The following is a 25,878-nucleotide window of genomic DNA, read 5'->3' as shown; positions in this document are numbered from 1 at the left end:
GTGTCGGTAAAACGCCGACTCGGGTCGGGGCCGGGGCCGAGGTTGGGGTCAATTTTTTAATTTTTTTTTTTTTAAATTGACTGATTCACTGAAAAATTCACAGAAAAAAAATATAAAGTTTATATTAGCGTGTGGGTCATTTCGAGTCGAAAAAAAGAGCATTTTCTTTACAAATTCGGCACAAATCTTGATCCTTATAAGATCAAGAGTATAAAAGAAGAAATTTGTGGTCTAACAGGCGACAGCTTGGCGGATAGAATTCTCTGCCGACTTCTTTTTGAGCGCTATCTCCTCGCCAACACAGCATAAACTTTTCTTAGGTTAAAATCTTATTGCCCATGCGTTTGTGTAGCAAGAGAAAATTAATTCAGGTTTATACCGTTAAAATAAAGCCGCCTTTCGTATCCAAAAAAATATTTATAAGGAAGCAGAATTGTTTTGTTTAGACAGCGAAGCTCGCATTAACATGTCTCGCAATCTTTAAGTTTCTAAATTCTGTTATTGTTTTAAATATAAGTAGAGGTATCTAGCCATTTCTCCAATTTGCGTGACCGAAATGCGGAAAGACATTTTAATTGAGGTTATGCTGACGAGAAAGTATCACACCCGCTTTCAGTGTTAGTGCATAGCGGTTAGTTAAAACAAACAACACGGATCGAAGTCCGCCAATTACAGCCAGAATGACCTTTTGACCTTGTGGGTGAAACCAACAAGGGTATCCATCGGTGTTAATTGGCTCATTTCAAACAGCACGTCGAAAGATGCTGTCGAAAGATGATGTCGAAAGACGGACGTAAAAAGATAGCTATGCACGTAACATAAGCGGGTGTAAAATATTCGATTACAGAGAAGTAAACAACATCTTATCGCTAAACTGTAAAAGTTAAATTTCACCTCTCGCCTGTTAGACCTCAACTAAAATGCTTCTCTTACTCTTAGGGGTATCAAATGGTCTTTGCGAGCACAGCGTTTTTCTTTGCGAGCACGAGCATTGACAAAAATTAGCCTTGCGAGCAACGAGCCTACCTCCACAAAAACCTACCTCCACTAAAAACCGAGCATGCGAGCACTTGTAAAATTGTGCGAGCACGAGCAAACGAGCACCCGCTAAAAATTTTGCGAGCATTGCGAGCACTGCGACATTTTGAGGGACCATTCTTGACTCCTACTCTTGATCTTATAAGGATCAAGATTTGTGCCGAATTTGTGAAGAAAATGCTCTTTTTTTCGACTCGAAATGACCCACACGCTAATATAAACTTTATATTTTTTTTCTGTGAATTTTTCAGTGAATCAGTCAATTTAAAAAAAAAAAATTAAAAAATTGACCCCAACCTCGGCCCCGGCCCCGACCCGAGTCGGCGTTTTACCGACACCCACGTTGAATGGTTTACTTGTAAAACGCGACAGTTTGTCTAGACAAACTTGAATGTTTTACACGTGAGAAAACGTAAAAAAAGTTTGCCTTTCACGGTCGCTCCAAAAATGAAAATGGTAGTATATATATTTATTTGCAGGCTGGGATTTGTATTTAACGAGTCAAAAACGTCAATGTTGATTTCCACAGTATTTTGTTTTGATAAATAGTTTGCAAAGGGAAACTTGAATGAAGCTGAAATAAGCTTAAGTTTATATGTACTTCGGTCGCCTGCACAAGGCACAATATTCCGAGAATTAATTTGACTGTTTTTAAATAAAGCATCTCATTTTCTTGAATGGCGATAAGTAGTATTCGAGTTTGGAGAAAAGTAGCAGAGAAGCAAGGCGTTTGAAAGGATAAATCGAGTCTGTAAAGCGCCGACTTGCAGTTAACCGCAATGGCGTGAAATCAGTGCGAATACACAAACAACGATTGACAAACCACGGTCATAAAACTATAACTTCACTTTGTCAATATGGAGAATGAATACTCGCCTTTTGGAGAACTTCAAGGCCTTCAATTCCACTGCTTATTTTCCCTTTCAAAAATCGGTTTGTGAGCAACTACATCGATTTTGGAGAGCAAAACTGTCATGGGTTCGTTCGTCTCGCCGCGAAATGAAACTCACGAAAGCGTTACCGTGGCCTGTGGGAAGAGATAGGAGAACCTTGCCCGCGCTGTGAACCAATCAGAAGAACCCTTTGAGAAAAAATAATTTTAATTATTTTTTATTTTTTTATTTTATTTTTTGAATTTTTTTTTGCCATCCGCCGTCCGCCGTCCGTCGTCCGCCGTCCGCCATCCGCCATCCGCCGTCCGCATCCGCCGTCCGTATCCGCACTTTACAGAGTCCCACCGCTAAAAGGACTACAAAAAATGGGTTCCAGCAGTGCAAATACCGTCGCTTGCATCTAAGCGTGAACACGTGCCGCCGAAACATGATCTAATTGGGTATCAAACGTGGCATGATTGGTCATCAAACGTTTGAAGTTTAGCAGACCGTAACGGCAACTTTCGCGCCGAAACTTCAACACATTCCGGTTTCGAAACAGTCGAAATGGCGGAAAGATTGGATATCAAGACTTCCTTCGACAAGTTAATCCTGATCTGTGTCGATATGCATTTGCAGGTTCACTTGAATCACTTCTGGTGCAAAGTTTCGCCTGTTCTCAGTGTTTATGGTGAGCATTTTAAGCGTGAAAGTTGCCGTTACGTTCTGCTAAACTTTAATGTTTCATGACGAAACATGCCATATTTGATACCCAATTAGATCATGTTTCGGAGGCTCGTGTTCACGCTTAGATGCAAGCGACGGTATCGTGAAATTGCAATTGCATTCGTTTTAGGCGTTATTTGTAGCTGGGCTCTACTAAGGGCCTGTTTACATGATTCCGGAATGACTTTCATTCCGGAACGAAACTCGTTCCGGAATGAAGTTCGTTCTGCATTTACATGACAGAGTCGATCGGTTCAGCCAAAGGCATTTTCACGTGCGTGGTTTTCGCGCGAGGTCAAAACAAGATGGTGCATGTTTCGCGCAAACATGTTTTTGTGCCCATTAATGGCCGTATCTGCAATTTTAACGAGTAATTTGACCATAGAGCTGCTTCTTTGGGCTAAACAGTAAATGCTATTACGTTTTTCGCTCTGAATTCAAACTGTGGAGTCCGTATGCGGTTTCGCGAGTTGCGGCTTCATCTCGGAACGAAATTCGTTCTGTGTTTACATGATACCAGAATGAAATGTCATTCAAGAACGAAACTTTCATTCCGGAATGAAAACCGGAATGAACTCATTCCGGAATGACTTGACTTTCGTCTCGGTATCATGTAAACAGATACAGAGAAATGTATGGGGATGGAATGAACTCGTTCCGGAATGAAAGTCATTCCGGAATCATGTAAACAGGCCCTAAGTAGAAGTAAGAGGTGGATCATGATAAGCCTGTTTTTTTAGCGCTCTTCATTCGAGTTCCTTTTCCACAGGCGATTCCATTAAGAGCCAGCAACCTGCTGCAAACTGAACTGAAGAAAATCGTTTTCCTTGGAAATAAAGAATACATGGAGAGAGAGGTATGGTGTACTTTATTTTTATGCTATAACAAAAACCCATAAGGGTTGAAACGTGTAACTTCCTGTGATTCGCATTGTACAAAGCTTCTGCACATTCGCTTAACACTAAGTACCATATTTGGAAAATTATATACTATATTTGGATTATACTATAGTTGTGGTTACACATACCGAGGTAAATAGCATTCCCAAGGTAAATAACACCACGCTAAAATCGCCTCGGGAATTACGTTACCGAGCTGTTTGCGGTCACACACCAATAAATGCAAATGCATTTTCCGAGGTCCGTCTTTTACTTGGCTAGTTTAAGCGCGAAATGCGAAAATGGAGTATTCGAGAGAGCTTGCTAGCATCGTATCGCTGTTGCTACTTATCCTGTTCCGACAGTCTTCCACTGCTTTGTTATGTAAGCATTTTATACAGCGAAGAATAAGAAGGCGGAGGCTTCATTGGCGCTGATTTGTACTCCGTTGGCATAAATGCCTACTACTTGATTACGCGGCGAAATAATTATACATGTGCACGCACGCGCTCCCAGAAGCGTTTGGGTTCTTCAACGTCCACAGATGTGGTTTCAGCAGCTACTGAACAACCGAGCACTGAGTCATTGGTGGAAAGAAAACTTTAGAGTTTTCAGAGCAACCTTCGAGTACATTTGCCATGATTCTAAAAGGTCTAAAAGGAGCATGTTTTTGCCGCGTTATCTCCAGAGGTATTTAAAATGTAAACTTCACGCCATTTCAATTAAAATTCTTTCGTTGTTTTTATCTGCTTATCTTAAAGTTTGTCTCACGATTGGTCATTTCATCTTGGGGTACTTGAAAAACCTTGCTATTTACCTTGGTAAATGTCTTGGGGGATTCTTTTGTTCTTTTTGATGTATCCATGGAGATTAACCGTGGTAAATTTACCTTGGGAAATGGCGGTCACACACGATTTATCTCTTTACCAAGGTAAATAAGCCTTTTACCACGGTAAAAGGGCCATGTGTAACCACAACTTATATTTGGATTATACTATATTTGGATTAAATTTACAGCGCGCGCTAGCTCGCGCTCGATGGCGTAATCTTGTTTTTACACAAGCTTCAGAAGCTTGGTTGAATAAAGTTAAATTTGGTCAAATTCTCCTACAAATACACTCAAATACACTAGTTTCTGTAAGAAATTTACGGCGTTTAGGTCGAAATTCAAGTAACCTACCGCAAAACCGAAAATGTTGTTGCGTGCGTCATTGCGTGTATAAAGCTTTCGCGTACAAATTCTTCGTGTTTCCAAATATGGTACTTAGCAAAATGAATATTCAAACGCTGTGCGCGCGAGTTACACGTTTCAACCCTTATGGGTTTCTGGCTATAATCAATGAACTTTTGTGTAGATACAGCTTCTGGCAAATCGCGTTGTGGAAATCGCTTGCCCACTTTCAATCCGATGGTCTAATAGAGCGGTTTTCACTTGAGTGTCGAAAGTAAATTGCGTTTGCTTTGGTTTTGCATTACTACGCTTAGTGATTGGTTTAAAAATCTCGCGCCACTTTCTCAGCCAATCACAAGTAAAACCAAAACCAATCGTGACTCGCTCGCGCACGTTTTCCTGCGCTTCGTACCAGCTACATGTATTTGCTTCGAGTTTTGATTGGTTCACTGGATTGTCTGTGTCCTTTGTGATTGACCAGAGTAATTACTGTGGTTTTGGTTTTACGACACTCAATTGAAAACTGCTCTATCTTCAGTTATCCTTACTGATTTGTAATTTATTTCCTGTGAAAGTGTTAAAGGATATGCTACTCTGCTGGTACATCCCCTAGTTGATGGGTTCCTTTATTCTCATCACCTCTGACACTGTATTGTTATTATAAGGAGAATCTCGATTTTTAACTCTTTGTGATTTAAAGGTGGCCTGTTCATTCGTTTGTTTGTATTAAGTTTTTTAACGCATGTTCTAATTTTCAATTTCAGTGGCATCAGCTGTGTAATTTTGATGATGTGTTTGTTTTACCGGTGAGTGATTGACGCTTTTGCGTTTTGCCAAATACAAATAATTATATAAGAGCTGACAGGTGATGCCTTTGCGAGAGACTCACTCCCGTATTTACGAAGCTTTGTCATGTAAACAGCAGCGTCAAAAGTAAGATTGTGGAAGGACAAAGTAATAATTTCTTGTCGCGTTTTAGGGCTCCCCATTTTGCCGGGCAGATCTGCGGGCTGTAAATGCAAACTTAGCAGATATGGTCGTGTTCCTGTCGCCTTCAACAGCCAGCAAAGCCGACGACCCGAAGTTAGCCGATAAGGAATCGATTTTGGCGTCGCTTAACCTAAAAGCGATGTCTTTTGATGATGCAGTTGGGATGCTGAGTGAGAGTACAAGAAACGCATTCGCGGGACTTGAGTTCAGTGAAATGCCGCAAGTGGAAAGACGAGGCTCGGCATATGGCTGCAATATTCCAATAATCACTGAAGTTGGTGAGTAGACGAAAGACAAAGTAACAGAAGACCATAAAGGGTGCCGTTAAAAAAAAAAAAACGTTACAGAGGTGATTTAACAGGAAGAAGAAAGTAGCTTGGTTCGGATGGTTGTGGGGGGTGGGGATTGGGGTGTCGGGCCTTTTTCTTTGCCTGAAAGAATAGTAGGCTGCGTGGATTTCCAGCCCTTCGGGCTTTATATGGTTCTACAAAAACAAAGGGTTGGAGTTCTCGCTTTGTACAAACTAACCATCAAATTTAATAATATCAACATGAGTAGTCGTGAAATGACATCAGAAGGTTTTGAACGCACTCCAGCAACGCTTCTATTCGGGGTATTTTGAGGATTTTCGTTTTAGCGCATTTTGCATTTGAGATTTGCCTGAGTTATTTTCGTGGGAAGGTGCAGAAAGTGTGGTTAGGGGGGCACCAGTTATTTCATAAGTATGTTATGTTATCTAGAAATAAGAATACAGCCAAAGTGTCGTTTTTGCCCTTTTAGAACTCTTGTTTTGTTTATTTGTAGCTTTCGACCAGAATGTGCAGTACTTGGACATCGATGATGATGACGATGATGATCTTGAGCTGTACCTGACTCAGCCATTCGCTTGTGGAACATCCTTTACAGTGTCCATGCTGGACTCGCTTATGAGCGCGGTAAGTTGCCATGGTGGCCATATATAATCAGCACGTCCTTATTATCTGTCATGTATACATGGCAGATGTCGTGCGATATACACCTAATTGAAGAAATGTTTACCCTGTGAAAAGCATAAACCACGAACAATGAGACGGAATGGCATTCGGGGTAGACATCATTGGCAAGCTGAGTAATATTCCTTTTAACAATAATCACGAAGTTTTCTTCTTTTGGAGCCTTTAGAGTGTAAATTAAGCAACCTTTCGTATCAAATGTTTATTCTGCCACAGCCGGGGATTATATTTTTCTGCTTTCCCAGCAAACATTACGGGTCAACGTTTCTTCAGTGAGGTATACATGGTTTGCCATATTGAAAGTGTGCCAGAGAAGACTCGTCCGAGATCTTGCCTACCACTGGGCGAGTCGACCATATTTTCCTTTGGTTTAAAGAAAATGAGATCGGTGACAATTTTTTGAATAATAAAATGCTGCCGAATCTCGCGGAGTAATGATGGACAGTGTATTAACATTCAGGCTTTTAGCCAGGCGGCCGTCCAGCCGTCCAAAGGACGGCCACTTTCAGAAATAGGTGATTTTCGACAGCCTGTTTTGGGTGGCAATTTACGAACTTCTGTGGTTAATGTAACAAAACAGTGTGTATAAATTAAAAAAAACTTCCATTCCTTTTTGCTCTCAAGAGTTGTTTTAGTCTTGCTGGCGTGTTTTTCTTCTCTATTTACACTTTTTTAGCGAGTTTCCTTACTGTTTTGTTCGCATGAATCAAAGTTAAGCGAAGCGATTTCACAAGCATAGCCGCTGTTCAATAATATTAACTCTCCAAGTCGTGCCCAGGCTACTCTGCCGGGTGCTAAAAAGAAATACGCACGTGGGTGCACATCCGTTCTTTCGTGTAAGTTCGTGGCTTGACAACTTCAAATTTCAATCACTGTTCATAACAACTGGAGTTTCTGTCCCAAATATAGTTCAATGTTAAACAAGGTAATTTGAGGAAAGGATAGTTTTGTAAAATTATCAAGGAAAAACGGCGGTTTAATAGCTTAATTGAAAGACGTTTACAGCTGCTCAGAATCGTGGAAATCACGTCTTAGAGGCTTCAATTTTTCAAAAAAATTGGGGGGGGGCATACCCCCAGACCCCCCTAGAAGCATGGCGCCTGCGGCGCCATGCTATGTGGGCCTTTGGCCCACAAAACAAATGGACGGCCACTTTCTAAATCTTGGCTAAAAGCCTGTTAACATTGTCTCTGGGAATTGATGCTGATCACTTTAATCGTTACAGACGTACTTCAACCCAGACGTGCTGACTCTTGTGCGGAATCTGGTGACTGGAGGAGTAAATTCATTTTTAGAAGAGCACATCGCTGAAGGAGACGAGCTCCGAGGAGGACTGGACGCAGCACAAACAGCGGATAACAGACGTCGCTGCAAAATTTTACAGATATCTCTTTTTGATGGTCCACTTGCGCAATACGGGGTAAGTTCTTGTGAATTCCCGACCCCTTGCCAAGGGTGTTTACCATTTAACCTAGAATCTCGACAAAATTTCGAAAATTTCCAGACATTTCCCGTAAATTTCGGTTTGAAAGCGAATAGAATAGTAGTTTTCCGAGACCTCAGTTAAATTGTTGGAATATTTTTGTAGTCCTTTCACCCCAGTTTGTGATTCTCGTCCCTAAGGCTGCTTGTCCCTCTTAGCCGGCGAGGCCTGCCCACGAGAAACGAGTGGTTTTGGGACACATGATTTGATTTGCTAGAATTTAACAAAGGGAACAGCTATTCAAATGAACCATTTTAAAATCCCTTTGTTATACCAGAGTTTAAACGGTTGATTTGATTGGCTAGATTTTAAACTCTCTTTGTTAAAATCTAGCCAAGCAAATCACGTGTCCCCAGAGCCACTGGTTTCTCATGCACAGGCTTCGCCGGCAAAGAGGGACGAGCGGCTCTGGGGACGAGTATGCCCTGTTTGTACGAACGGTTGGAAAATTATGTACCATCTCTGCAAATTCCAGTCGCCCATTAAGGAAAAACAATTATACAGAAACAAACCGAATTATAAGTGGTACGCAAAATCCCTTTCGGTTGGTTCGATGATTCCCCATACGCTAATTTACACGTAAATAAATTTATTCAATCATTGTGATTTATGTTTCGTTCAACTCTTCAGGATGGTGGTTCATTTGGCGACATGTTTTTGCACGCGCTGCGGACCTCGTCCATGATCTGCCTGGGTCTTTATCGTTTCCGAGACAGTAACAAAGTGAACCTTGGAGTGCCGTCTGCCAAGCGATATGTGATCTGCTCGCCCCCTTATAACTTTGTGCTGCAGCAGACAGATCTGGTGTTTGTGTTGGCGCATTCAGATCCTCAGCTGGAGAAATTCAAATGATTGATGCCTTATCAAGTAATTCTAGTCTCTTCTATGCTGTCACGAAATTGTTACGTGACAACCCCAAGAAACGGAGAGTGAGCTCTCTTTGGGTCGTCACGTAACGCTTTTCTGCACACACCAACAAGTGTCACGAAAGACGCCGAGATGTTTTCTATTTTTTACCTTTTTCTATAGTTTCTTGTTACTTTTGTCTCGGGTCAATCTATTACAAAAGAGTACCTGGTGTTTTCTAAGGGACGGACCATTTTTTTGTTTGTTTTTAAGGTAGGGTGGAGTAGGGGTTAGGCCATAAAATTCTTGCAAAGCCCTTGCAGAAGCCCCCGAGAAAATTCTCCACACGTAAACGAGACGAAAAAATATATTGCAAGCGATTGAAATGAAATACGAGCAAAGAAAAGCAACTGGTCCGCTCCTATCACAGTGTAAGACTGCCGTACGTAGGTAGGAGATGATCTCTATTATCTTTCAGATTAAATTATTTATTGCTGTTGGAGTGCAGGCACCCCTTCTCACTAATTTTTAAAAATTTTGGTTGATACCCTTGGAAAAGTTTGTTTAAAAGATATCAGGGAATTAATCTGATTTTGCTCTTCACCGTTCTTGGCGCCATCTTGATGGAAAACCAAATGCGACAAAAATTGCATCAAATGTAATACTGTGTAACTTGAGCATTTCATTGCTTCGCTGTTATCTGTGCTAGCATTATTATGCTGACTTTCAGTGTAATAGATGATGAAACCATCATAAAAAAATATCTCACACTATTGTTTTTGTTTGATTCTAAGGCTTTTGTATTGCAAGTAAAACTCCACGAAGCTACACGGCTCGCGGTAAAGCGTTTGCACCGGCATCTTATAGGTCATGGGCTCGAATGTAGGGTTTTTTTCAGGTATTTTCTACAAATGATAAGGTTGTAGTAAATCTCCGAAGTGGTCTAAGTGAAAAAAAAAAAAACCGGACAAGTGGTTTTTCGTCAAGTTTTGTTTTCGTAATCAAGTTTGCACCAGTAACGGTGAAAAGATAAATTGCAAAGTTATTTTACAGTTATTTGTATTGTTAAATTATTTAAAGTGTATATTTATTTGTTTCGTATATATTTATTTATTTATTTATTTATTTATTTCGTGAAACATCCTTTACAGAATACATAACTCTAAAAACATTCAAATCTCTTCATCCGGGATATGCCGGTATCTCTGAGGATAACCAAGCCTGCAGTTTTATTTGCTGCGGTTGGAAAGTAAACCGACAGGTCTTTGTGGCAACTATAGTGAACAGTCCCTCTAATTTCTTCCAGTTCGAACGCCGGTAATAAAAAAACTGGGAAAAGGACAAAACTAACCACCCTGTTTAGTTTTGGACTGCAAAGAATGTCGCTATATTTGCGTAAACTAGAACGGGGTTACTGAAAATGTGGCACGGTGTGTTAATGCGTAGATTGGTAAGACAAACTGACTTGAATCCTGAATTTCCTTATTTCGCGCCACCCGCTTACTTTCTGTCAAAATTTTGCCGCCACTCACTTGATTCCCGCCACAATTTTCGCGCCACTCTCTTGGTTCCGGCCACAATTTTCGCGCCACTCTCTTCAGCCTTTTAACAGTTTCTCCACAATTTTGTTACCACCCGCGCTTGCTTCCGCTACAACGTTTGCGCTTCCTGCTCACTCCTTTCTAGAGGAAAAGGGACGAAGAAAAAAGATTTTATAGCCTGTGCCATTTCTAGGCGACTGAATAGAAGAAAATAGAGGGACTGTTCGCCAAATACGACATGAAGCGAGTTAACACGTTTTCAATCCTGCAAAGGCACATAAATTCTTGGTTTCCATATCAGTCATTTAACGATAAACCAAAGTCACATGTGCCCAACACGTTGTTTATTGTCAAAATTTTTTAAGACTCGAAAATGATTACCATTTGGTCTCTGTGTGTTGCCTATTTGTCCGATTTTCAGCTTTTTCAATATTTTCTATTCGCAGTGCACAGAGTTGTCAATAATTCTTAGATAAGAAAATTAGATTGAGAGGTTTGATGTTTTAAGTTTTGATTCCAAAATGCAAATTCTTTGTACAAGTTTTCGTAGATTTCTTGATACACTAATTGAAATAAATTGAAATTGAAATTTCCCCCTATTGATCACTTGCTCAATTCACACAACCCGTTTTGATGACTTTGTATGGATACGTTAAGGCAAGTTTAGACTGTTCGCTTAGGGACTGGTCAATAAGTACAGGGGGGTTGGGGGGGGGGGGAGGGGTGGGCCGGAGCAGAAAGGGGGTGGGTCATCAGTTTTTGAGCCCTCGAGAAGGGGTGGGTTATGTAATTTTGATCTATACATAGGGGGTGGTCATCTTATTTTTACACTAACTTTAAACTGTTATAGTTCCAAGAAAAGCTGTATTCATCAGTATATAAAATTCATAAATTTCTCCATGTGGGCATTTTTTAATGAATTTCTAGCGGTTTCAGAAGGCCAAAATATAAAAATTTCCTGGGGGAGCATGCCCCCTGACCCCCCTAGATGGCTTGTGATCATAACAGCAGGCAATCAGGTTTGCCTGTCTCTCTTCAACATGCATAGATTCACACTAGGCTTTAAGCCTTTTAATATCAGTAAACTCTTAAGTCAAACACTTTGCAAATATGAATGAAGGACAGTGGTTGTAGTTTCTGTTATCAATTTCTGTATAAAAATATGAACTCTTCAATAGTTGTTTATGAAATAATATTACATACTGTTTCATTTTCCGCATATGTTTGTGTCTAAATTTTCCCATGGACTTAACACAAAAATGGGTGGAAAACTTACAAAAGACTAGTATAAGAAGTGATAAATTCATTCTAATCTTTGCTGTGTCAAGAAACGGGAAAAGACGTACATGGAACAGCAGTGTCCATCAGGGAAAATTAGGGTGGTATATGTAGGGAATTTCACTTAAAAAACTGATGCCAAATCAAAAACCTCCAACCCCTAACAGATAATAAAGAAATGATTGGTTCCTTGATTTTTTTTTAGCAAAGGGGGTGGGTCATGTAATTTTTAACCGCCTATCAGGGGTGGGTTAGTCAGTTTTGAGCCAGGAGGAAGGGGGTGGGTCACAAATTTTCGAGCCACCACTTTTCCAATTGCTCCGGCCCACCCCCCCTGGTACTTATTGACCAGTCCCTAAGGAGGCTTAAAGGATTACATCCGAAGATCGCAAATCTAGTTTTATTTGTAACTAAGAAGGCAGGCGTACAGCTAGAATCGTAGGAAAAATGGTACAGTGGTCAACATTTGCTGAATATATAACGACTTATAATAAAGTGTTTTGTTAAACTTTGCAACATGCGGTCGACAAATGTTGCCCAGTGTATCATACCCCGTTGGTCTTCAAAAGAGGGTGCTCAACAATTGAACGAATACAGGAATTTTATTTACAACAAATTGTAGTGGATGCAAATTTAATATAAGAAAGTATGTACAAAATTTTTAATATAAGAACTTCGGTATTATTACAGCAAAACATTGGGCTGTTTTGATAAATGTTTCTACGTGGACCTATACAAAGTATCAGTCCACCTTGTCATTTTTCACTCTGCAAGAGATTTTTAATAAATTGTTACAACTTTAATGGTTGTGTTTTGTTTTGCGTGCAATAACAATAAGCCTTTTCTGAGGCAGGGGCTCGGGAGGCCGACGTGCGATCAAAAAAGCTGATTTACTATATCCGGGTTTATCCCCGGGGGGCCGGTCCGGGTTTACTTCTGTTGTATTAAATTGATTTTCACTGCTTTGTGCAGTTTGAGATTAGTCGACGTCAAAACTACAGAATCAAAACATGTCAACAGAACTTCATTAAAATGTCATAAAAGCTGAGATCAAAATTCACGCTAATCCTCAAAATGGCGGAAAAATCAGTTAACTGGCCAATTGACTGAGCTTGCAAATATATTAAGCAATTATTGGATGAGGCTAAGTATGATATGAAGAGTTATGCAGATCGAGGAGGGTGTTATCCGCCGAAGCCGAAGGCTGAGGCGGATAACACTCTCCGAGATCTGCATAATTCTTCATATCATACGAAAGCCGAATTCAATAATTGTTTTATTATTCATTCAAAATATTTCCGAGACCTCTAAAAACACAAAATGAATTGTAATGGCTACTAACTTTGGCGTAGAATTTTCGCTAACATTGGCCAATTCCTCCGGTGTCGCTGGTTTTTTGATGTTTTTCTCCTGAAGATAGGCTTTAAAAATCAAGTGACTTCCCTTCGAAGCTTTTTTGATGTTTTTGCTATCTTTATCATCTAATATTTTGGTCATTTTTTCGTCGCAATGTTGAAATTTAGCGACCATTTTCGCCTTCGGCTGAGCTCTGTACAAAGCCGTTGTTGCGTGATGTCAATCGTCCAATAATTTTTCTATTATTGGACGATTGACGTCAATCGTCCAATAATTATTACGCCATTCGTCCAATTATAGAAGCGTCTTCCAAATTTGGTCGGTGCTAGCCGGTTAGTTGGAACAAGTGATAATTTGTGACATTTCAATCAATCTATGAACAGTTGGTCAGTGCCGAAATTGCCTAAAATTGCGTGACATAGCCCCTTTAAATCGTGACTGAACCAGGACTGCGTAAAATGCACCTTATGATTGTCAGATATTCTGAAGCCGCTCAGAAACACTATCGCATGGAAGCGATTTTTCTCTCCAGTTCACGAATTTCACCAAGCCCTTGGTTCTCGCAACTTTGTTGTCCATCCGTGACGTCATCACTGGTCTTTACAACTGACAAGCTTCTCGCCAGTAGCCCAGTTTGATGATATTGCAGCGTGAAGCGATCCTCTTCTCCTCTTTTGACATTAAACAAGAATCTTTTTAAAAGCCTTCCAAACGGCCCAAGACACTTACCGCATTTTATCAACAAAAACACCATCAGCGTTTCTACAAGAAGCGCCAGCAGCGAAAATGCGGCAACAGTGGCAACGACCCAAAAAAGGCTCACTAGGTCGACGGCTTCAAGAGGGTGGGGCTCACTACTCCCGCAGGTGGTCTCGGGAAACCATCGCTTTTCAATCGTTTGGACAGTGTTATTTTCTTGGTGCTTTAGGACCGACAGGGAAATATCGTTAAGCCAGGGTGAGTTTTTGGAGACAGCAAAACCGTAGCCTGACCTTAGCGAGTTTTCTTTTATCAAGCTGAAACTGCAATTCTTGTCTGTGTTAGCGATGTGCTGGAGAGATAGGTAGTCTCCTATCAAGCCGTCGATAGTCCTGAAAGAATATCGAAAAACAGGGGAATTAATCTTGCCTTTGACCGATAGTTTAGTCTGGAGAGCAAACTTTTAACGGTTTCGTTTTGCTAACTGCATGAAACATCGGTCGGGTAGCGGCTCTCACATGGTTTTATATGAATGGCTCGCTGCTCTTCAGCAGAACAATCAAACAAACAACAGGAACAATACCCCCAGCCCCAAAAGTAAGGATGGGCCGATACTCGATACCAAATATTCGATACACCGATATTTTGACAATTTTGAAAAGTGTCGATACTTTCGAAAAATATCGCACTTTCGATACGTTTTCGATACTGCACACGTGACCTGAGCCTGCGGTCTTCTGGTCAGCACCTGAGGTTAAAAAAATGCAATTTTGCTCAAAGAAATATTGATGTTCTTGTCAATATTTGAATTTTTCTTGCCTTGACTTGATGTCCACACATTGCTGATGCAACAGTGAAACAAAAAGACCAAAATCAACATTCTTGGCTAACATTTATAATGCCAGGTCTGTCCTTTGTATGGTCACGTGACAAACCAATGACGTCAGGACGGAAATGACGCCATAATATCGATATCGATATCGATATCGAGAAAAAAGGCAAATATCGTATCGATATCGTATCGTTTTGAAAAACCTGTATCGACCCATCCTTAGCGAGAGCTGCTACACCACTAGCCTCCCACGCAGTCGTTTTTAGGGGCGATCGTGTTTCACTCCTTGTGGGAAAACACGTAAACACTGTAAAGCATTGCAGTTCAAAACCGACGAACCGATGTCATGTATTTTTAAGCCAAAAATCATAAATCATTTCCCTTTTACGACTGAATGCGTACGCGATCGTGTTCTCTCAGCAAATAGAAAACAATATATGGGAGAATCCTCCAATTAGACTCGCAGATTTCCAATAGAACATTACGGTGTCTACTAAATAGGAACGGACTGACAACTTTAATTATTTCTTTAAAGCAAATAAAACACATCACGACTTTTAAAAACGTTGGCAGATCAGACTCATTGCTTTCGGAACTAAATGACAAACAGCACAGCTGTTTGTGATGTGAACTAGCGACCCTCTTAAGTAGAAACTTTCGAAAGAGGCAGTACAAGGGCTGCTCAATTCGGCACCAACAAGCCCCAGTTGTTCAAAAGGTGGATAACGCTATCCACCGGATAAATCGCTATCCAGTGGATAAGTCTTAAATACTGCGCTATCCACCGGATTGGGATTTATCCGGTGGATAGCGTTATCCATCCACTGTTTGAACAACTGAGGCCTGGTGTATAGCGTAGTCTGTTTTGCTTTATCCGATAGAAAGCGATTTATCCGGTGGTTAGCGTTATTCACCCTTTGAACAGCGGGGCCCAGAATGTTAACAATATAACTTTAAAGTTCTTTGTCAAGCTTCAGCAGAAAATGTGTGCCGCCATAAGATAAATCAGACTTACCCTGCCTTCATCTGTGCAATTCCTGATTCTAAGCTCGTCACACTATTCTTTCGCAAGTTGACATCATAAATTTTACGATACGAAGAATTAACGTGACGCTTGAAATAATCTTCTTCATTGGAGCCCAACACGGCCGCGACCTTAAACTCAGGAGGCTCTGAGATGAGCTGAAAATAAAAAACAACAACAAACTCAGTCGGAGAAATAAGTGCCAGTTTTGGCGAATCTTCGTTGAAGCACTCGAAGATTTTCCGAATTTATTCATCCTTTCAAAAACTAGCGCGAGCGCTCACAAGTACGCCGAAACCAATCGCTCGAACAAATACCGTATTTACTCAAATAAGCGCCGCCCTCGAATAAGCGCCGCATTTGAGACAAAAAGTTAATAAGCGCCGCCCCCGATAAGCGCCGCAGTCCTGATGCGGCGCTTATTCGAAGAATTTCGGATAACTAAAAATAGCACTAATAAGCAACTATAAAACAGCCGTGGAAATTCCTATTCATCAAAAGCAATGTTTAACAGTTCAAGTTATTATATTTTGCCGCTCGCCCATTATATTTTCTATCCAAAATTCTTACAATACGTAGTTCTGTAAACGTTTTGAAGGCTGTGAACTTTGTCGGGAAAGCAAGCGCAACTACTCTCTTCCGAAAGTGACGAATACTGACAATCAAAATACCCTTCTTTTAGTTACTGTAGCCGGCCCTATGCCCACTTAGGGCTTTGGCCATAAGCCAAGTAAGTTACTGTAGAATTTTATTCTAGATGACATTGTTTCTGTCTCCGCCCTTTAATAAGCGCCGCCCTCAAATAAGCGCCGCCCACGAGGCGTGAAAAATTTAATAAGCGCCGCGGCGCTTATTCGAGTAAATACGGTACGTCATGTTGCTTAGCAACGAACGGAACGAACACTGCGGGCTCAATCCCGTCTCGGAGGTGGGATTTCGTCATCAACTGGTTCTTTTTCCCCCGACTGAACTGCCAAGCCGGCATTTGTGTTTTCAAAAGTAAAATGCAAAAGTCATTTCAATAACACTTCTGAACACTTACATATTTTTTTCAACGGCTATGGCAACGACTGTATAGTGCGAAAGCGAAACACATTCCATTTCCATATATGGGTATTTTCACGCAACTATCTACACTTCTTTGATTTGATTGGACAATTCAAGCTGTCGGAAAGGTTTGTACGCTGCGCGCGCATCGCTTTAAAGGTGCCAAGACACAAACGGGACGTGTCGTAGGGACATGTAATGTGCACAAAATTACAATATGTAGGTACACAAGGAACTTTAGCAGAGACATGTTGCAGTGGCATGTCCACTCGTGTGCGCTGATACTTTTTAGCTCATGTAAAAAGAGTTGTGCCTGCAATATGTCCCTCTACATTTTATTGTCTGTGTACATGTTGTGATTTTGTCCCTTCGTCTTCGATTTTAAACTGCTGGGTTAGAGTAGCACAGCGAATCGATTAGACTATTTACATTTATGCACTCATACACCAAGGGGTGCGTTAACGCCCTGGACTCCGGATCGAGCGGTCCGGCTTCGAGCCCTGGCCGGGGACTTCGTTGTGTTCTTGGGAGAGAATCTTATCTAGGGAGAGTAGAAATACTCCCAGTCGCTTCATGCTACGGACCCCGGATAAGCTCCGGCCTCATGGGCCACTAGGAGTTGAACGCAGACTTTATCAACCTAATCGTACAAACCAACCTTAGGATCCCCAATGCCACTGATGGGTAGGCCAACTTTTTCTTCCACTAAGAATGCCATAAGGTTTGCACAGTAGGAATTGATCATGATAAGAGCGAGGAAGGAGTAGACGTAAGAAACAACCCGGGAACTGGTGCTCAAAGGAGTTTTCTCGGGTCCAATATCCTTACCAAATACCACTCCACCAACATAACTGATGGAGTCTGTTGAAAAATGTTTGAAACGATTTCAATTGTTGCTTTGCAGAAGCGTATCTAGGGAGAGGGTGCAGGGGGTGCGCACCCTCCGCCCCCCCCCCCCCCCCCCCCACCGAGTTGGCCTGCGGATTTCTTATACATCTGGTATTCCGCAAAAAATATGTGGTTTATTAGTGCAACCTCTCCTAAGAAAAATCCTGGACCCGCCCCTGAATCGAGTGCTTAAGTAGGCGCAAATTTCGGACTGCCTTTGTTTCACCTTTCGATCTTTGTCTCAATCTTTCGACGACTTTTCAATAATTTATTTCTAACCATATTTTTCGAAGATCTCCGAAGAAAGCCTTAAGGCCCCAGTGCAGTTCCGAAGATTGTGTTAGATTGTCGAGGAAGATCTGAAGACGTTACCACCAACAAATTACAATTTTTTTTATGAAAAATATCTACGAAATTCTAGTCATTTCATTCATCACTTAGAGTGACTAAGATTTGGTGGTGCTATTATTAAGGAAGGGAAATATTTTTGACAGTACTGTATTAAGAAGAAAGCCTACCCAGTAATGTGAATCCGTCCTCGCCACTGTCTTTTAGAATGTGATAATATCCCTGGGGGCTCTTCCTATCCAGACACCATATTACAATAGCGACTATCCAAGAAGTTCCCATTAGACACAACCATAAAATCGTGCTGAATGGACAAAGCCAAGAATCTCGAGTAACTTCTAAAAGGCAATCGCAGAACACGTTGAAAGGAAGTACACGAAATACGTTTTTTGCAATGTCATCAGCTCTCAGGTACGAGCCCGTTAATTAAATTTTAACACTCCGTCCACTCCATCGCCTTCTCTCCCGGGCGGCTATTAAAAAGTTTTTTACGGGGAGGTCCAACCCCTCGCCCTTTTATATACCATTTTGATAGAAAAAGCACCCCTTTCGTATACCTTTTACTGAAAAATGGCACCCCTTTTATATACTGAAAAGACATGTCATATGCCTAAAACAGGGAAGTCTTGACGCCATGCTTATGTAATGTTAAATAAATTTAAATGACACAGCCATAAGGTGCGTCTGTTCAAAATATTTTAATTGAAGGTCATTTTAAATATATAAATGACCGATATCCCTTCCCTTTCATATACCTTAACTTGTGAAATCCCTATCCTTTATATACCTGAAGCATGAAAAAGGTATCCCTTTCGGGCGGAGTCTCCCCGTATAGGCCATTATAGGGAGTCCCCCCCGCGCCTTCTCTCTACCAAACGCCCTACGCATAGAGGCCTGGGTGGATACTTTTCCGTTTATATGTGGTGTGGATGTGTTGTGAATAAATCCATGAATCAGCACACCTCTAAAGATCTCCATAGTCCAATAATAGACCTGAAAAAGTCCTATTGGGCAACTTCTCAACCCTCCAAAATCCCATCAACCAGAAAAAGTCCACAAAATGTTAAAATACTACACAAATACTGTATAATATCTATGTCCGTCTTTTATAAATCTAATCAATAGAAATTTTTTGTACAAGATCGTAAATAACAGAGTTTATCCCCCAAAATACTGCGCCCTTGAAAGTTCAACCCCCCAAATTCCAATATCGCGAACCAGTACAAAATTACGTTCAGGCAATCAAATGGCTCAAATCAGTTAGAGCCTAAAGTTGAAATATAAACAGTTTGATTGTCCCAGCGTGAACACAGAAAACAAAAATATTTTTTTACGAAATGAAAGGTTTCCTAAATTCTTTTCATTCACTATCCACTTGCGAGCAAAAATGGATTTCTCAACTTCTGCTGCACGCTCAATTAATGCTCTGCATTTCCCTACCACCGGTTTTGAAATGTTAATTATTCACAGTAATGAGGGTGTGATATTACATTTGTATAGACACGACTTTGACTTATTGATGGATTTATTTATTTCCACTTAAAAATGTCGAACAATCTAACAAAGATTGGAATTTAAAGGGTATGGCCTGCCACTCGTCCGCATATCACACGTTCTCGTTGTAATCTCAGGAAATGCAGTTTCAATGTAGCTAGGAGACATCGGCAAAGGCGAGTACTCGACACCTTTAAAAATACCGTACATAATGGCTAAGGAAAGGCCACCCTGACATAAAACCCTTGGACTTTTAAGTTGGTAGTTTGCTAGGAATCCGGAAAATTGTCCTGCTCTACTTTTCACCGGGGGAGGGGAATAACAAGCAGTAGGGAGAAGGAAGAATAACAAGAAGAAATATAAGATTTTGATCACGCACCTTTACGACCAGTCCCTTTAACCAAAATGCCGAGCTCCAAGAGTAGAGTTGGATGCGCAAATCCGATCACATCAGCTCGCCTGCTGTTCAGACCCATTTCCAGCGAAAGCATTGCCCTGCCACTTATCAACTCCTTCACAATTCCATTCCATTCACCAGCAGTATCGTTAAATACTCCATATTGGCCATCAGGTGCAAAATAAATGTAAGCTTCGAAATTGAGATCTTTTTGCAAAAACGATAGAAAGTCCAGCGAGGCTCCGAAGCAGCAAAACATCTTTGGTTCAGGATCAGTCGAGATATCCTCAAGTCTATTTTCATAACACGCTACAAACCTTCCGTGGCATTTATCTCCAGTAGCAGGATCCATTTTGATAACAAACGGAGAATATTCATTCACTGCCACACGAACGATAGGTTTTGGAATCTCAGTAACGGGTGTTATGGACGTTCCATTTGGAGCTGTGAATTTCTCCATTGCAAGACCAGTGGTCGTGCCCATACCTACAGGAAGCCATTTGTTTACGCCAATGCCATCCTTTTTCAGATTCCAAACAGTGAAAGTGGAATGCTTGCTGTTGATTGCTAGGGGATCAAAAAGCATACTTCTTCCTGATAGCGATTTCTGTGCCAAGTGCCTAGCGTGGAAAAATAATAGAGAGGTTAAGCATGACGTTTACGGCAAACGGCAAACGGCAAAAATGACACGTTTGCGGTCTCTTTTCAGTTGTGTGTACAGTAGGGTGAAATTATTTTTATTTGCAATGAATAGTAGCAGACGTTATTCCATTTTTGTGTGCTTTATTTATGGATTAGAAGAAAATAACTCAAAATTATAAGTTATCTTTGCCGTTTGCCGTCTGCCGTTAACGTCATGCTTTAACCTCTCTTTTGAAAATACCAGTTACGACTACTAAAAAACAAACTTTTAAGAACCCTCATAACCTACTCATCCCCTTGCTACATACATTAATGCTGGACAGAATTTTAGACGGATGAACATCTGGTCACATCAATACCCCATAAGTGAAAATAATTAAAAATCAAAGTTTATGATTTGCATCTATCATATCATTTATTTTGGTTGTAGTTATGTACAGATATTCTTTAATTTTATTATCACTAAGCAATGCTGTACATAGTTACCTTTTGGAGATACGCCGCATTTCCTCCTGGGCGATTGTCTTCAAACAAGTTTTTACATCGGAATTCAGACAATATTCATTCACACTTTCTTCAAAGGAGAGTTGAAACAGTGAAATGGCATCGTGTAAAGCATTGTCGTAAATTATGTAGTCAAGATGTTTTTCTGGACGTTTAAGGTTTATTTTTAACAGTCCCTGTGGAAGTCTCTGATAGTTTTTAATCCGATGACTTGTGATTTCTGTTATAACCAACACAGTTTCTCTCCGGCTAACGCCCAGCTCTTGAATCATCTCAAAAAACTGCCCATCGTGGCCTAGCCTACTGTGCATAACAATCACATTACTTTTTTTCCTGACGATATCTTGAAGTTCTGTTTTTGTGTCATTTCCAAATGTGTCATCCGCTAACCAGGCTACTTTAAGAATTTGCCATTTCTCCTGAATAGCGTAGCTAAGCATACTTTCCACAAATGTCTTTCCCTCGAAGTCTGCCGATACTATCAAGCAAATTGTTCGCCATCGATGTTTCTTTAATATTTTCCACGCTGAGGTTGCATAGCGATGAACTGAAGGAAATGATACTCTAGTAAAATCACCAGGATGTTCCTAAAAAATAAAAAAAATTAAAAAATAGAAAAAGGGAAAGTTGACTTTATTTGGAGGATCATATTGGTAAGAGAAATATAACCTGAAAAAAGTCTGATTTCCAGACTTTCTTTCTACATGTACATTGTGTGGTTTGCGCAATTGCAAAATGTAATATAACTAATGCATGTTTTGTCCTTTCTTAATTGCTAGTTTCGATATCAGATCTTGAGTTTTCTGTGTTTCTGATAAAACAAATGTCTGAATAAAAATTCAGAACAAAAAAAAAAACACACAAAAAAAAAAATAAAAATAAAAATCTCACACAGGTCGGCGACCACATCCTGTTACCATCTTTTCGGTATAGTTTTTGTTCATGTCACAAACTTAGTAAGTGGTTTGTTTGTATTTTAATAATCAAAATAGAGGATACTACTGTAGAAAATAATAAGAGCTTAATTGAATGTGATTGAACGCTCGTTATTATTGTGCAAGAAAATTAAAAATGAATCAATTTTAATAAACATTGCCTTATTTTTTGACAGCGTAATAACTAATCTAAAGAAAATCATTTCGCAGAATTATGAAAATGGAAATATAAACACAGAGGCTTATATCAATGTTTTTCTCCTTGTCTCATAAGGTATAAAAAAAACTTGTGTGTTTGTTATGATAGCAGCTGATTTCATGGATATTTGAAGCCTATAAGAAATGCTTAAAGAAAAAAAAAAAACACAAAAACAAACGAACATGCTGTCAGGAGCAAGATGGTCAATTCGGAGGATCGTCTGGGAGAAAAATTTCAAATGTGAAGGTATATCAAATCTTACTGAGCTACTGACATTACAGTTGTATAGGAAAATGTAAAGAAAAAGGTCATTAAAAATTCATTTATCCATGCAACAGGAAATGGAAAAAATTCATGACATTTAGTTGAGCTGAGGGAAAATTCACTGCCAGAATTAAAATAATTCTCTCTTGCTTAAAAAAATTGTAAGTTTGCATCTTATAGCTCATTTAACGCTCAAATATCGTTTGTTACCTTTGTTCTGAAAACTTCTTGCTCCTGAAATACACCAACTGTTAGGATGTGTAAACTTTCCAGGAGCGATGAAAAAGCAACCGAATCTTGTGTGATGTCGATAAAAATTGCTCCATCTACTGTCAGGGAATGATCTTCCAGAAAGGAAAGTGCGCTAAGTACTCCGACTTCACTACGTTCAATGCTGGTTGCGTTAGCTTGTAACCATCTAAAGTTTATTACCTCAGATTTTCGTGGGAAAATATTTTGGTGAAACAGCTGATGCGATTCGTTTTCGATGCATCCATCGCAAGTTGCGTTGTAAAACAGCAATATCGTAACATTGTAGCTCGCTTGAGAAACCCGTAAAGCCAGTAGATATATTAGCAGTGATGTGGTCTTACACCTGAGAAGAAGCGCCACAGTGTTTTTCAAAAAGGTGAAAACTTTAGCCATCGAATATTTACTCCTTTTGTTATGAAGCCATGACCACATGTGCCTCAGTTAAAAAAACTCAATTTTAAACTCTCCTGCTTTCTGGAAATGAAAATCATTTTTTCCAAGAGTCAGCCATTAAACTCCTTGAATTTTTATAAATATATCGTTGTCAAAATTTCTTCTTTTGATTAATCACACTCTCAGATTGCTTCTGGCATAAAACAAAATACGACGTGAATAGCGGGTATATTGTTTATTACTTTTTAAATAAGTAACGAAAATAGGAAGCAGCATGCATTATAGAAACAGCAAATTAAAGTGTAAATTACTATGGGCTACGGCTCGCTTCTTTAGAATGATATTTCTGAGCAAACCTATTTTATACACCTGCTCATTGGCAAATAACGCATTTCTATTTTTGTTTGTCAATCAAAAAGATTTGTTTATATAAATTTACAACAATGCCCGGAGCCTTTATTTTGAGCGTCAATGCTTCCAAAACTGTCTGTGCGCTTATTGGCTAAAATTTAAATTAGTTATAACTTTTTTTGTTGACTTTTTTAACCTTATTTAGTCTGGGAAAGAATATTCTTAAAAAAGCACTTCTGTTTATACGTGTGAAAACGCTATTTTTGAAAACATAAACAAACTTTCCTTAGATTCATCGGCTATCGTTAATGCTAGCTCTAAAACATTAATTACTTACAAAACCGCACACAAGTGGATTACAGTTTTCTACAGGTTGTATTTACAATTAAACACTTTTTTATAGTTATAATCTCACGGACAGTAAACACAAGAGCAGGTACTAGTTTGGCTAATGAACTAAAGCACTAACCTGCCAAAACAATATTTCTACGTTGGATTTTCTATGTTTTTTAGTAGCGAAGCTTGTCAACAAATAAAACTTTATCATCGTAATTTCTCTTCTCACATTTCTCCGACCTTAGCCTGAAACTCTCTTGAGTCAAGCTATCAAAAAGGAAAAAAGGGCCTGAGTCGAGGACGACGTTGAGGTCGAGACCAGGAATTAGGAAATGCACGAAGCAGAGAATAATTTACTGACATATGGGCGTGCTTACAAGAGCAAGAAATGCCAGTCCGAAGAACAGAAGTCATATGCCACAAACTGTTCATAAACGAGGGCACTATGTCTACTGGCCAAGCAAGCTTCAAAACTAATATGGCCAAGCTATAAATGTTAGGATGATCTCATTAATATGTATAAGATCTGACGTCAATAAAGTCCCGGATGTTGTTGTTCCTCGAAGTGAAAACATGGCGTGGCGTGTTTGATCTATTGATCCGAAAATCCGAACAATCCTCCCCCCGTCATGAACGAAACAGGTCATGGGCCCAGGTCAAGGTACGGGAGACTACTCTTCGATGGGGATGAACGGAAATATGAGCAATGGGAAGTCAAGTTTCTCGGATACATGCGATTGCAAAAGTTGAAGGATACGATCACTACGGCTGAATTTGAGGACGTTAATGCAGCCAAGAATGAAGAAGCTTTCGCGGAGTTAATACAATTTCTAGACGACAAAAGCCTTTCCCTTGTAATGAGAGATGCACAGGATGACGGGAGGAAAGCATTAAAGATTTTAAGAGCACATTACGCTGGTAGAGGCAAGCCGAGAGTGATCTCGTTGTACACGGAACTGACCTCGCTTGTGAAGTCAGCACACGAGACAGTGACAGACTATGTCATACGAGCAGAGACCGCGGCAACAGCTCTTAAAAATGCCGGTGAAACCGTGACGGATAGCCTTCTCATAGCGATGGTACTGAAAGGCCTACCAGAAGAACACAAGCCGTTTGTTGTCGTTATTACTCAGAGCGAGAAAGAACAAACATTTGGCGAATTTAAAGTGGCCTTACGAAGCTTCGAAGACACAGAGCGAGCGAGTATAGCGACGGGAAATCACTCAGTTATGAAAACTGAACACAAGCAAGAATCCCAGCCGAATATCCCCTGTTTTCAATGTGGCCAGCCAGGGCACATTGCTCGCTTCTGTGGTAATAAAGACAAAGGCAGGAACGGACGGGGGCACTGGTGCAACACGTGCCATAATTCATCACACAGTGACAGAACAAGTCGACGCAAAAGAAAGAACAAGACCGACAAAGTCAGTCAGGCTTCTGAGACTTTGGAGGATTCTGATGAGGAAGTGGAGCATTCATTTGCATTTGAGACCAATGCCTATGTAAATGGGAACACTACTGGGAAGCCAAATGCCCTACTGGTGGATTGCGGTGCGACCACTCACATCATCAATGACGAGTCCAAATTCAGCAAATTTGATGACAAGTTCACACCAGAAAAGCACTACATCGAGCTAGCAGATGGGACACGATCCAACAACGTGGCACTCAAGAGAGGGGATGTTGAGATAACCATCATGGATACCACTGGAAAGTATGTCAGTGCAACACTGAAGAATGCGTTATACATTCCTGCATACCCGCAGAACATATTTTCAGTGCAAGCTGCGACTGAAAGAGGTGCTTCAGTGACTTTCAATCCTGACTCTGCTGAATTAGTTTACAAGGATGGTACCAAGTTTAACATCGAGAAGCATTGTAGACTGTACTATCTTAGTACCTTCGACAAGAATGACACTGACTCTGTTAATTATACTTGTGACCTAAAGGGTTGGCATGAAATACTAGGACACTGTAATTATGAGGACATCTTGAAACTAAAAGGTGTAGTGGAAGGTATGAAAATAAGTAATAGTAGTTCTAGTAAACCCCAAGATTGTAATGTTTGTATTGAAGGAAAGATGACCCAAAGTAGGAATAGG

At 40.3% G+C, this 25,878-nt stretch overlaps 2 protein-coding genes across 12 annotated transcripts in view; one reads left to right on the top strand and one right to left on the bottom strand.

Moving 5' to 3' along the window:
- Window positions 1-12,618, top strand: part of LOC144666015 (calcium-activated potassium channel subunit alpha-1-like) — a 47,810-nt gene extending 35,192 nt beyond the window's left edge. For all 11 annotated transcript variants that reach the window (XM_078527364.1, XM_078527362.1, XM_078527360.1 and 8 more), the window contains 6 exons: window positions 3,406-3,492; window positions 5,450-5,491; window positions 5,665-5,953; window positions 6,480-6,610; window positions 7,893-8,087; window positions 8,781-12,618. In XM_078527364.1, coding sequence (XP_078383490.1) covers window positions 3,406-3,492; window positions 5,450-5,491; window positions 5,665-5,953; window positions 6,480-6,610; window positions 7,893-8,087; window positions 8,781-9,002 — 966 coding nt within the window. In that variant the 3' untranslated portion in view covers window positions 9,003-12,618. The remainder of the gene's footprint in view (window positions 1-3,405; window positions 3,493-5,449; window positions 5,492-5,664; window positions 5,954-6,479; window positions 6,611-7,892; window positions 8,088-8,780) is intronic.
- A 134-nt stretch (window positions 12,619-12,752) lies between these two features.
- On the bottom strand, window positions 12,753-23,292 carry LOC144666003 (glutamate receptor ionotropic, NMDA 1-like). Its single transcript, XM_078527338.1, has 7 exons — window positions 22,655-23,292; window positions 21,029-21,633; window positions 19,883-20,520; window positions 18,180-18,347; window positions 17,432-17,634; window positions 15,718-15,884; window positions 12,753-14,262 (listed from the first exon to the last, which is right to left on the bottom strand). The coding sequence occupies exons 1-7, from the start codon at window positions 23,126-23,128 to the stop codon at window positions 13,674-13,676; spliced, it is 2,844 nt and encodes a 947-aa protein (XP_078383464.1). The 5' UTR covers window positions 23,129-23,292; the 3' UTR covers window positions 12,753-13,673.
- Window positions 23,293-25,878: the final 2,586 nt, after the last annotated feature.

Source organism: Oculina patagonica, chromosome 9 (genome assembly GCF_052425735.1).
Source record: "Oculina patagonica isolate OP01 chromosome 9, crgOcupat, whole genome shotgun sequence".
NCBI classification, from domain to species: domain Eukaryota; kingdom Metazoa; phylum Cnidaria; class Anthozoa; order Scleractinia; family Oculinidae; genus Oculina; species Oculina patagonica.
This window is presented reverse-complemented; position numbering and strand designations above follow the sequence as displayed.

Coding starts and splice junctions, on each gene's coding strand:
- LOC144666003 (XM_078527338.1), bottom strand. CDS start 23,128: ATGTGGTCATGGCTTCATAACAAAAGGAGTAAATATTCGATGGCTAAA. Junction 18,348..19,882: donor TAAAGGGACTGGTCGTAAAG/GTGCGTGATCAA, acceptor ATTGCCTTTTAG/AAGTTACTCGAGATTCTTGG. Junction 15,885..17,431: donor GTGGCATTGGGGATCCTAAG/GTTGGTTTGTAC, acceptor TTTTATTTTCAG/CTCATCTCAGAGCCTCCTGA.